Here is a 14,081-nt window from a genome sequence, read left to right on the forward strand (position 1 = left end):
TAGTTAATTTTGCTTACTTGTTTAAACTATAATAAACACATTTTATACCGATGGTCATTACCGATTTGTTATTACGAGTGAATGGCAATATTTCGACTTAAAAACTAAATTCCAAAAATTTCTTAATGCCTGAACTGTTACACAAGAAGTCATTGGAAAGTACCATAGTTAATTCAAGTTGTCATATGAATATGATGTAGTGCAATCATGTTACGATATTTCAGATCTAGAGCATTTTAAAAACACCGCAGAAATATCGGAATTGCCCAAGACCTCGGTATCACTGTACGTAGCTACAAAAAGGCTGGCTTTTTACCCGCAATCAAAAGGTGTTAATGAAAAGGATCGTGCATAACCAAGACTTGCAAATGCAAAAAAAATATGATACCATATGGAAGTAAATGTCACCCCACAATGTAATAAGCGATTAAAACTAGCATCACTATTTATTTTTTACGAAGTACATTGTATTTGAATTATAAAAAAATTACAATGTCATGTAACCATCATTATTTTTTAGATAAAGTTTATATTATTGAAACTTTTATAATGTAATTTTAAAAAAAACTTTATGGTCCAAATACTCACATGGTCCGGCCCGTTAATGACCAAACGAGTTTTATACTCATATGGTCCTACCATACGCGTATGGTCCGACCATACGCGTATGGTCCAAATACCCATATGGTCCGGAACACATAGACATGCACAAAAACTGTGCATTGAAAACACACTACTGTACATTAAAGTTAACTAGGACACTGGTTCGGGATTTGTCGTCTGTTTTGTTGGCTCGACTACTCGTTGATGTAATTCATTAGTCGGTGTTGATGCTTGCCGTTTCCCAGTTGATTGGCTTGGAGTTTTTGGATCTTTAAAATTCATATAGTGATCCATGGGTCCAGCAGCTGACTTGGGCACATTTTGTTTGTTTGATTTGTTTTTGTTCGATTTGTTTTTTATTTGTCTTTTTGTCTTTTTTGTTTGTCTGCTCATTGTTCGTATTATTATTTTTTACGTTCGTTTAAGACTACTCATTGTTGTTCATCATCTTCGCTTTCATCATTTGAATCATCACTACTTTCACTTGTAGGTTGTTCATCTTGAGCGTTATCAACGTTAGCAGTTTCATGTACATTATCAGGAACATTCAAATCATCATTCTGATCTTGATCTGCTGTCGGATCGTCAATCGGTTGTTGACATTCTTTGGCTTTATGACGTGATTAGCCACAGGAGTTGCACACCCAGTCATTGTCACAGATCTCCTGTTTGTGTCATGTCTGTTACATTTAGCATAAGGATTTACTACAATTTGGTCTTTGTGGATGAGCAGCGCTTTGTATTTTTTCTATACTGATGCATCTAGGTAGCTGTATACCAGGTACTGGACTAACGATAAATAACCGGTCTCCGGTTTTGCAGTTGGGAAGTAATCCGTTGATACGTAGCCTTTTCCGATTGAAGTTGTAAATTATGAAATTATGTTCGGTCTCAAGATATCTACCAATTTGGTTGTCGTCTGCAGATAAGGGTACATTTTTTTTCCCGAATGCGTAAGTAGTTTATGTGTCCTTTAATTACAAATTTTGGGTTTGTATCATATACATGCATATGTTTTTTCCTGACAGTAGGACCATTAGCTATTAATTGTCCCCTATCTGACTCACTATCAAGATAAATCCGCCACATTCCATAAACCCTTTTAAGACCTTTCAAATGGCTTTCTTCAACTATATGGCCAATATCACTGTACAACTCTGCATGCTTTAAAAAGTCTACATATGTTGGTTTTATAGTTCCGAAAAGACCAGTCTCTAATATAAATACGCGTTTGGCTGCAGAAAACCCATTGTCACTGTTTTGAACTTTACTTTTATCATTTTCAGTTTTTGAGGCATCAGCATATACGACGCCATTTTTGTTGTTGTTTTGTTACTTTCAGAGTTGTCATCAAAGGACTCTTCGTTTCTCAATTTTACCATTACTTTAAGATAAATACTTTTAGGTAGATTATTTATCAAATACTTTTCACAATAAATACGTCGATAAGACAGTTCTTTGTATGAAATCAGTTTACTTTTTTGGGAGCTCTGAAAAGTCCGTGAACATTTAACATTTTTTTCTTAATACATATTAAGGTGCTTCAAATTAGAATAAGTAAGCCGAGATACAACATGAAATAAGTAAACATTTAGTTACAGAAATGCATTACAAATTTACATCTGTGTGAAATTAGCACAAATGAACGATTTCAGAGTATTCGCCCGTTTCTAAATGATAGTAAACAGCTTAAGACGGTGAAGGTGATGACAATATACTGATGGCTTAAAATTACAACATTTCTTTTTTTTCTACATTGAGTCTACCATTTGACTCGGCCATATCTCGGATAGAGCCCGGAAGAGCAATTTTCTAAATTGCTGTTTATATAAGTATAATAACTATTTAGATATTCGATTTCATTACTAAGAATATATTAAAAATCAAAATACACAACGCTCCTTTTAATGAAGTGTTTAGGTCTGTCTGTTAACATGGAACGTGGAACATAACACGTTAAAGACCCTTTACTCCCTTATTCTGTGCAACCTTATGATCTATGATGGACGATTCTTAGACCATGCATTCATCGTTTCAATGAAGATAATTATAAATGCATTAAAGATGCTTAAACCGCAAAGCAATTTTGACAGAATTCTGTAAAATTTGCATAATAAAATTATTGTAAGCCTACACCAAAAGTATGTAAGAATTATTTAAACTATTATCTTTCATTAAAATTCAAAGATTTACTTCGTAGCCAAAATTCTCATAACAAAAAAAAAACAAAAACAAAAAAACAACAGAAACATTAACAACTCGTTTTTCTATGGAATATGCATGCATGTCTTTGGATATATAAAGTTGCTCTGAAGCATCTGTAGTACATGTAGTTGTATGCCTAATGAAAAAAAAACACGATAATTTTTCAAATCATAATTCTATATGATATCAATAGAACAATATTGGTAAAAATATATGGACTACATGTAAAAGTCATATTTCTAAAAAAGAAATTACTACGTCCTATATACACACATTGTATGTATTCAAACACATTGGATTAAGCAAAGGTGAAAGAGATTTTAACAAATTGATAAACATGTATATGACGGTGCAGATAGCTCACTTTTTAAACAGTTAAAAATTCGAAAGGTCTATGTAAGAGTGTGAACATGGCAATACCAGTCACATGTTAGAACTTGTTTATTCAAACAATCTTTATTTTTTTGGAGCGTGCCTTCAAATTGCTGATGCATGAAGCTAGGTCTTTTTACATTGATTTGACTGATGAAAGTCATCGCTCTTTTGAATCAAATAGTTTTCTATTTCAGTATTTCCATTTTCGTGTGCTACTAGTAGTGGAGTGGTCCCAGAGTTGTCCGGATCAGAAATGTTACAGCCGTTTTCTACTAAATATTTTACAATACCTAAATAACCTTGTCTACATGCTGCAAACAAAGGTGACGCATTCCATTTGTTACACTCTGTAATGCTAGCTCCGTTTTCATTTAATAGTTTAACTATATCTATAAACCCTTGCCTACATGCTGCAAATAGTGGAGTACACTTTCTATTATCCATTGCGTTCAAATCAGCTTCACAATTAATAAGAATCTGTACAGTTGATGCATGTCCTTTATCGGATGCCATGAATAACGGCGTTCTTTCTTCTTCGTCGCATTGATTTATTTTAGCTTTATTTTGTAACAAAGTTTTGACAATATCATCGTGTCCTTTGGCAGACGCAATAAATAATGGCGACCGTTTAGACCAGTCAGATTGCGACACATCAGCATGATTACTGAGAAGTAGTTGAACAATTTCCAAATACCCCTTTTTACAGGCTATAAACAGAGGAGACCTACCCTCATTATCAGGTTTAGAAACTAGTTCATTACAAAACTGTAAGAGGTATTTCAAAACGTCTACTCTGCCATGGATTGATGCAACACAAATTGGCGTTTGTCCTAGACTATTGCATTTCGAAAAATCACTCATTTTACTTGATAATATTTTAACGGTTTCCAAGGGACTGTCAGAAGCTGCTACTAATAAAGGCGAGTTACCTTTAATGTCGCATTGATTAACATCCGCATTGTGTTGCAGTAGCGCTTTAACTATACTATAGTATCCTCCTCTAGAAGCTGCCAATAACGGAGACTGCTTGTTTTTATCACACAGCGAATGGTCGGCATTATTTTTCAGCAAGAAATTTACTACTTCCTCATGTTTCTTTTTCCCTAAAAGACACGCAACGAGCAAAGGCGTTCGTCCAAATTTCTCACTTTCATTGATATCGAAATTAAACTCCAATAACAACTCAACAATATCAGAGTATCCTTCCCATGCAGACTCAATGAATGGTCTTCGCATTTGGTGAGAAAAGAAATGATACTGTTTCTTAAAATCAATGTAGTCATCATAATTTCTATCATCATTTTTGCTGTTTATTACACTGAAATGTTTTAAAAGTTCCCCAACTTTTTGTTTTCTAATTCGACAATAGTTACAAAATTTATCTCTGTACGACTTATTTGTAAGTTGATTGCTATGAAATGTACTGTATGTTTCACCTTTTTCTAAATCAAACATCAATCTGTCGAAAAATCTTTTTTCGGCATCCTCGTTATCGATGGAAATTGTATTTTTATTGATGTTTGCCATTGTCGATTGAAAGCAAAAACGTTCAGCAATAAATGAAGTTCGGATGTATTTGATAAAACTATGAAGAAATGTCTGACCACATACCACAACAGCAATATGGTACACTTTGGCATGAATAAAATGATAATAATTTTCAGTTTTCGTCATATACATTCCCTCGAGGTTGGCTAGTTGTGCTTTAATTTTACTTTTAACTTGGTCTTTATTAGTTCCTAGATTAAATTCCATGCAAATATTATCGAACGCTTGTCTTTCAATGTCTGATTCATAAACATCGTTTAGTATTTCCTCTTTAAAATTATTATTCAATATTGCACACAATGTTATAATGCAAAATTGGAGATGGTTATTTTCCTTTAAATCCATCAAGTCTTGTTTAATGAAACCTTTGAGATTGCTGAATAATTTTATAATTTGATCAGGTGTTTTCCGTTCAGCTATTTTACATAAAAGAGGAAAATATGCGTCGTCAGATTTTAACTTTTTAAATAGTTTTGTGTCCGCTTCCAGTGTAATATATTTGTTGATCATTTTCAGTTTTTCTTCTTCTGTCAAAGAAAACTCCGATAATGGGAATGCATATTTCATAAGCAGTCTGAGCTTTTGAAAAATGCTGTCCTCGAAAATACTTAACCTAGTGGCAAAGAGGAATTTCACTTCAGCAATCTCTTTGGTTTCGTTTTTATGGGCAGTATCTATCAACTTAAGAATTTCATTGATCTGCGACACCCAGATATCGACAGATTGTGCGTTGACATTCACCTTCCCGCACAAATCATCTACAATAAAGATCTGTTTTCGATCTGTTTTTCGAAATTCAAAAATTATTTCTGGACTGAGCACTATTGGGACTATTTCATAATGCTCTTGGCTTTTCAGTTTCAAGGCGATATGACGAATTATCGAAGATTTACCATTACCAGCAATACCAACTACAAGAGCACAACTGTTTCTTTCAAGACTTTCAAATAGTGTGTGTGTTGCCATTGTCGCAATAAACTTTTCATCTTCTTTCATCCAGTCATTTATATGCTGATTATGTATATCTGAATAACATGAAAGAGATAGAACCCGATATAATTTCACAGACATACAGGAATTATAAAGAAAGACAACAAAACATACATGATTGTATTTATCATTGTTTTGTACAGTTGTGGTGCATTAACATGTCATAAAAGTGTTTCGTATGGATTGATACCAATTTGGAAAAAAAAACGTTAGCGTTAAAAATGTTAGCAGATATTTCTCAATATATACTCTCCGTAATCTTGCATTACACAACACTATTTTTATTGTATTGTTTCACTAAAGAAAAAGTGCTATTCCTCTGCGTTTTGACGTCTTTTCAGGGGTAATATTCAGCTATATTGTTGTTCTGCTTTCATCGACATTAACAATGACTGACTATTAGGTTAATTATGGGAAATAATTATCGGTTGATTTCAAAAGTAAAAATTGACTTTCCGTGAAACCTTATTTGAAGTTGCAGTTAGTATACTAAATTGAAGAGAAACTTGAGAAAATTGTCGTTCATACCATATACATGTAAGCTTCCAAACTGTAAAGATAACGATACAGTACCTCTTATTTTTTTCCGTCTGATGTCATCCTCGTTTTTCTTCACAAACTCAGAAGGAACTGAAAACGAACTAATGTTTTAAATTGTACCATATATATATATATATAAAAGCTGGCTAATATAAACAAATAAATAAATAACAATATATTGAGTAATAGCATAATAAATAATGTATTTCTATATGTAACAAGTTTGAACGTATTTGATTTTAACGAAAGAAGTCTCTGTATCACCTGAACATTTTTTTTTCATCAGAGTTTTCAATATCACAAACATTGACAAAATAGTCAAAACATTTACTAAATGTTTTAATGGACACAAGGACGTCATTCGTAAATATAAATCAACATGCAGACATTTTATACTAGCAGGTATTTCACATCCAATCTTTTATGGTTACACTCTTTATAAAGCACAAAATTGACGTCGGATTCACATCTAAACCAAATCAAACCTTTAAAACAACTTATTTAGAAGGGGTACGGATACGATACTATTGTCAGGTATTAATATTGATTTACTCATAGGGTTTTTGCATCGATAATGAACACATTTATTCTAAAACCACCTGTTGGCATGATACGGGTGTTGTTCTGCAATATGTTTATATGATGGTATGATACTTAGCCTCTAACGGGACGATAAATGTGTAATTTTCATTAAATGAAGCTTAAACTGCGTAATCTGTTTAATTGAGGTCTGGAGCTTGTATGTCAGTAACTGCTAGTACATGTATTAGTTCTTTGTTTATTTATGTATCATTGTCATTTTCTTAGTTTTTTTTGTTTCTTATCCTGACATCGATTTCGGACTTCTTTTAAACTTAGTTTTACTGTGCGTTTTGCTGTGTGTTTCTTTTTCTACATTTACTAGAAGTTATGAGCATGTTGAGAAAGGGTTGAGATTTCTCAAATCATGTTTAATCTCGACACTTTTTTACGCCTGCCCGAAGTCATGAGAAACTGGCCTTTGAAAGTATATATTTTTTAAATCTATTTCATTTATACATGCCGTCATTGTGTTATTGCTTTATTATACTTGTTCTACTCTTGTCTGCAACATTTGCTTACGTTCTTTGTCTATATGCCTGTTTGCCAAAGCAACGCCGGGTAATGAAATAAGAATAGAAATGCGGCACGTAAGCTATCATTTTAAAAAGGAAAAAAAAAGCAAACATATCAAACTCTAAGGACATTGAAAACGAAATATCCCTTAACAAATTTCAGCATCAACAAAACAATCCTGCTGCAAATGTTTGCACCTGTCCTAAGTCAGGAATCTGATGTACAGTAGTTGTCGTTTGTTTATGTAATATATACGTGTTTCTCGTTTCTCGTTTTGTTTATACAGATTAGACCGTTGGTTTTCCCGTTTGAATGGTTTAACACTAGTAATTTTGGGGCCCTTTATAGCTTGTTGTTCGGTGTGAGCCAAGGCTACGTGTTGAAGGCTGTACTTTAACCTATAATGGTTTACTTTTTAAATTGTTATTTGGATTGAGAGTTGTCTCATTGGCACTCACACCACATCTTCCTATATCTACATCAAAGGAATGAAAAACGACATATGCTTATCATGTCCCTGGGTAGAAATATTGGATTATACTCTGATTTATAGCTAACGTTACCTATTAATTAAATTGTATGACAGTCGCATACAATATTATTATCTGGACAACAATGTGTAAGCACACCAATCAGTCATGATAGGTAAAATTTCAAACAATAAAAGGGAGACAGCTGTCAACATTGTATTAAAATCTTCATCACTATAGCAAGGATATTAAACCCAACTATGTAAGCAAAGGAAAAAGATGGCATTTAAAAATTCAGGTACCACCTAACATATTTATGGCACTGAGACTAATGTATATTTATTTATATATATACCGTATTGGTCTTTTTTATATCGAGTTATTTCTTCATTTACTTTTTCCGATATAATTTCATTCATCATGAAACATTGTCCTGAAATGTAAAACCACTAAGTAAAAAGGCACATTCAGTGTAAACCAATTAATAAAGATATGAAGATAATGTACCACTGCATATGCTAAATACATCCATGTTACGGTACAACGTTAACATGGTGCAGTAAAATCATCTTTGTTCAGAAAAAGAAATATGTATATGATATCAGTTTTATTTAGAAAATAAAGATAACAATCACGACGGTTTAGTCTTTTAATATTTAACGATCGTTATCATCAGTAAAAACATTTTAGTAACAGAAGAAATAAAAGCTATCAATAGTAATTAGAAGATGTGGTATGATTGCCAGTGAGACAACTCTCCGTCCACTTCTGGATTTATGAAAATAAAGGCAACTTAGAAGCTATTTGTTGATGTATACCCAAACAATTCCGTGATAAGTAATTCATTGTTCAATATTGGACGTTAAATTAGAGATACATGCTTCCGGGTTATTCATCAGTAGATTCGTTAATCAATGGATAACATGTTTTACATAAAAAAAAAATCTAATCAAAGAGGTTTTTTCGATATTTGTGTCAATACCGTTGGAATTAAAAGTTAGCATGTATCATTAATCGGCTTTTTACCTGTGTTGATAGACAAAAACGCTATTGTTATTTCATAGTACTTGAGTTGTATTTGAAATTCAAGTACAACAAATTTCTGGTAACAACGTAACATGTTTAGCATTTTGACAACTTGTCCATTTTCAAAATCATCAAATTATATTTTTCGAACACAGAATATTGTGATCTCTGTTGGTATTATTTCTGTACCACAGGTGTATAGTACAAATGAGGTACTGTAAAATACAGGCACCTAAATATTACAATAATTTTAAGGTAAAGCTATTGTACAAAATATCAAAAGTAAATTTTATTACTTCATGTACATATTTTTAGTACAGAAATAGAACATCTGCTGAATAAGCAGTTTATATAAAACAGGTTTCTTAAAAAAACCTGCATTTTTGACAGTTGTAATTGTCAGTGCTCTGTTTATTCCGTCTGAGTGTCCGAAAAAGTTGTTCCTCTTTGTTTTATTCCATCTGTTGGCGCTTGTCCTGTTCCTCAATCTTTGAAATGAATAAACCAAAGAAACATAAAATACAAATGTAAGTATTTTTATTTTCAATTTCATTGATGTGGTTCACTGTAACTAACCAGTAAAACATAATGAGTTTGATTAATAGAATACTTACTACATTTTTCGATAAGGTGTTTCCCGATTATAATGAACCAAAATACTACAAAAAGCGCTGAAAAATTTAAAGTGCATTTTCACATCATTAATATACAATAATGACATTGGTATGATGATATTAGTTTGTTACATATGCAAATTGTGTAACATCTGTCAATGTTAGCACTTCGGTGTTGACAGTGATATCAATTATATGGTAATTTTAGAAGTTTACTATTTGCAAAAGCATGACTTTTTCGAAATACTAAGGATTTTCGTATCCAAGGCAAGGATCATGTATATTACTTAAGCCGCGTTTGGCACACGTTTTAGAGTGTAGGTCCTCAATTCTCTTCAAATTTATACTTGTTTGACTTTATAACTATTTTTATTTGAGCGTCATTAGTGAAAAGTATGTAGAGGAAACGCGGGTATGGCACATCAAATAATAATTAGTGTACCTTTGATACCTATCAATAATAACGAATTATAATACTTCATATTTTCACGCTCTGCATACAAAACGTATACAAAGTTTTGCTACAGGTCACGCTGATCTACTTTATATGTGGCCTCAGTCATGTTGCTCAAGTTAGTATAAACCTTGTGTTTCATTTTATTCGATCAAAAAGGGAAGGGGTTGTAAAAATGATGCCAGGAAAATATCCGTGATCAATTGTAACAAATATTCCATAATGGTCAACCAACTTGTGATGGCGTCCATAACATTTACCAAAGGATGTTAATCTACGGTCGGATTTGAACATGAACATGTATATGATAACGGATGGCAATCGATTTAAAAACTTATAACCATAACATTAACTAAATAAAATATGTTTTAGCGCGAGTTACACCAAATCTAGGTCTGAAAGGCATTATAAATTATCCAATGTTCTAATGTCATTTACTTTAAGAAGACAAAACAAAGACAGTAGCCTTAAATCAAATGGGAAAACTAGAATTAAAATAGAAGCGTGAAGTGTTATGCATGCATTAACATGTAAATTACCACACAGGGAAAAAGTTGAACAAAAACTTATCATGACAAAGAATAATTAACTACAAACACAAACAACCGTTTAGAAAATACAATACATCACAGCCGACACTGGACTAACCGAGAGATTGGTCGGTTAATCTATATTGAGTATGCGAATATATGGACGATTGGTCTGTTAATCGGTTTGGTTATACGTCTGTTATGAGTAAAACGCACAATTTTATGTTAAAGTCTATTAAATAAAAAAAAGAAAAGTGTCTGACAAAATGACATCTACCATAAAGTATTTTCTACCTGTAAAAACATTTCGAAGTCTGTGCAGTTTTCAGTAAATTAAAAGGCGTATAATTTATGTTTACACGCATAGCAATTTTTTTAATCAAAGGCTAAATAAACAATTTTAGATATCAAGGACACAAAATGGCACTTTGGCTCTAAAAAATAAATTAACAGTAAATATTGCATAATTGTAATGTAACGTGAATGCTACCACGTTTAAGTGAAAGTTATGGGAATAAAGTCAGTTAATAGGTTGGACAATTGAAATTGTGTTAGTTAAGAGTTATTTAGCCACGGCAATAGTTTTGCTACCTTTATATTTATTTTCCCATTGAAAAAGTTACGAATGAGATGTCCTTGAGTAACAAAAAAAATTTAATACGGTGCAACAGTATCCTTCTAGTAGAAGCATTTTCATTTTGACTTTCTTTGCATTTTATTGAAGGATGTGTCACTAATATCATGATATGGAATGACCGCTGGAATATGCATAAAGTTATTATTAACGTTTTCAATCAGCCTTAAGTTTTGAATAAGTTCAAAGAAGCACGTCCTCAAATTGAATTTGTAATAGTTTGATTGCTATTCTACTTTGAGGTCTAAAAAAATTGAAAATGAGCGGAGTGTATTAATACATTATAAAATGTTATTATCAAATTAAAAATAGCTTGTTTAAACGTGATACGTACTGGAAAAAACAAGAACCAATATTACCATCCTTGCTGTATCTTTATGATCTTTGAATTCAGAAAGGTCTGAAATGAAAGTCTGATTTTTTTAATAAAGTCTCCACTTCTATTACTACATCAAGAATTGAAAAAACTTGCAAATACATCAAGGGATGGATCTCTAATATGTCTCGTATAGACATGATAGACGGTTGTCTCAGTGGCATTCGTAATCTTTTTCTCGATATTGTTTGTATATAAGTAAAAGGGGATGATATACAAAAACAAGCGCAAAGAGAGTACATGTTTAAAATTATTAGCAACCAGATGGCTATCAAAAAAGATTAAATTTTTTTACCGTATAGTCAGCCGTAAAAGGCCCCGAACGGAAAAAGGGACGAAAGATACCAAAGGGAAAGTCAAACTCATAAATCTAAAACAGACTGACAACGCCATGGCTAAATATGAAAAAGACAAACAGAAAAACAATAGCACACATGACGAAACATAGAAAACTAAAGAATAAACAATACGAACTCAACCAAAACTAGAGGTGATCTCAGGTGCTCCGGAAGGGTAAGCAAATCCTGCTCCACATGTGGCATCCCTCGTGTTGCTTATGTGATTACAAATCCGGTAAATAGTCTAATTTGGTAGGTCACATTCATGAAAGGGAAGGGGATTGTAGTTACGACGTAAGGAACATATCCGATATCATTTGTGAAACGGTTATTCCATAACGGTCACCCAACTCGTGATGCCGTCCATAAAATTTACTAAGGGATGATTTCAACTTCCGATTTGGAACTCTTGGTTTAATAGCTTCCTTGTGAGCAGTAACCCTCTATCAAGAAAATCATGATAGGAAATGCAAGCACGGAAATTCCGTATCTGTTGAGAGATATATACCCCGTATGCAGGTGCTGCTGAAATGTTGCTACTTAGAAATGGAAAGTTCACAATTGGAAAGCTGAAATCATCTCTTTTGTCGTAAAGTTTTGTTTTCAACCGACCCTCATTGTCAATTTCTAGATGCAAGTCAAGATATGAAGCCGACTTAACTGTATCTGTAGTATCCTTTGTCTCCAATTCGATGGGATAGATGCTTTCCACATAGTCACCGAATGTTGAATTGTTTAGTGAAAGAACGTCATCTATATAGCGGAAAGAAGAGTTAAAGGATATTGCTAACTTCTTATCTTTCTTCCTGAGAAGTTCCTGCATGACGTCAGCCTCATAATAATAACGAAATAAGTCGGCAAGTAGAGGGGCACAGTTTATTCCCATTTGGATGCCGACAGTCTGTTGAAAAACATGTCCTCCGAACGTAACAAATATGTTGTCAATCAAGAAATCAAGCATCTTGATAATATCGGTTTCAGAGAATGTTTTGTTTGAAACAGAGTTTATTCTTTACAAAGTAGGATTTATCCCTCCCTAAGACAAGATACTTGTATCTACGTTGGCCATTCTTTTTTATGTAGCAAAGTAATACCAACTCTTTCAATTTGTCTTTTAGTTTGGAATGTGGAATAATTGTGTAAAGAGTAGAAAAGTCAAATGTTTTAAAACTGTTACAAGATGAAAGAGAGTTAGATTGTTTGTACTCTTAAAGATCTTTGGAATTTTTAAGTATCCACATCTGATTCACGCCACCTCTAGAATATGCAGTTTCACATCAACTTTGAAGCCCGTCTTTGATTGCTGATCAAATAGATGTTAATAATTTAGAAAGAGGTTTCGTGGAGCACTTGGAAGACCCTGCAATATACCGTATATATGTTTGTAAGGACACTTATGTAGTTTAGGTATCCAATACAGTGATGGAAGATCCAGATCTTCATCTTTGGTTGAAATACCAAAGGAACAAAGAACAGACCTATGATTATCCAGGATTTCCTCTTTGGTAAGTGTCGTGAGGGTATATGTTGAGTTTCCAAGTGAATTGTCTATACCTAATTCGTTTATCAAGCAATTAATGTAATGACTTTTACAGACAAAAACGATGTTATTCGGGGCTTTGTCTGCGGGAACAACAACATATTTACCTTGAAGGTCGGATAGGTGTTATGCAACATTTGGGTCTTTAAAGATTGACGTAGCATGGGCAATGATGGACCCATTCAGTTTCTAAATTCTGATTTGTATTAACGACCTCACTGCCTTAATCCATTCGGATATAGTGTCAATGTCTTCTTTCTCGCGCTTATCCCATTGCCTGGCATAATCCTCGACTGAATCCATCAAAATTTTTAAGTTGTATTTCCAATTGATGGCTTTAGGCTCACGATATTTCGGACCTTTTGATAACACATTTCAGAGAGAAGTGTTATTAATAATGTTAAGGTCACCGGTAATAACGTGGCCAGCAGGATTATATGTAAATTGGGAACTAGCACAAGTGCAATCAGGAGGTTTAGACTTGAAGTCGTCAATATCAAGATCCTGCAAAACGCGTTTGTAATTGAAAATTTTTGTTGCAATAGGTTTGGTATAGGTTTAAGAAATTATTGGTACAGACTGGTCTTTGAAATAAGGAGGTATTTCCGATTAAACTAGTTTATGATGGAGGATATTGACTAGGTTGACGCCATCGAGACCTGTGTTGGCAAAGAAAAGATTTAGAAAAGATCTTTTCTCATTTTCATCTTTTCCAACGTGAACTGGCTTGAAAAGTCTGTGAC

The 14,081-nt window shown here is 33.1% G+C and overlaps 1 protein-coding gene across 1 annotated transcript; it reads right to left on the reverse strand.

The window, feature by feature from the left end:
* Nucleotides 1–2,919: 2,919 nt before the first annotated feature.
* On the reverse strand, nucleotides 2,920–11,493 carry LOC134696515 (putative ankyrin repeat protein RBE_0220). Its single transcript, XM_063558351.1, has 5 exons — nucleotides 11,419–11,493; nucleotides 9,467–9,523; nucleotides 8,182–8,259; nucleotides 6,295–6,351; nucleotides 2,920–5,756 (listed from the first exon to the last, which is right to left on the reverse strand). Exons 1-5 carry the CDS (start codon nucleotides 11,444–11,446, stop codon nucleotides 3,307–3,309), a joined length of 2,670 nt encoding a protein of 889 aa, XP_063414421.1. The 5' UTR covers nucleotides 11,447–11,493; the 3' UTR covers nucleotides 2,920–3,306.
* Between the last annotated feature and the right edge of the window lie 2,588 nt (nucleotides 11,494–14,081).

Source organism: Mytilus trossulus, chromosome 14, assembly GCF_036588685.1.
Source record: "Mytilus trossulus isolate FHL-02 chromosome 14, PNRI_Mtr1.1.1.hap1, whole genome shotgun sequence".
Lineage (NCBI taxonomy): Eukaryota > Metazoa > Mollusca > Bivalvia > Mytilida > Mytilidae > Mytilus > Mytilus trossulus.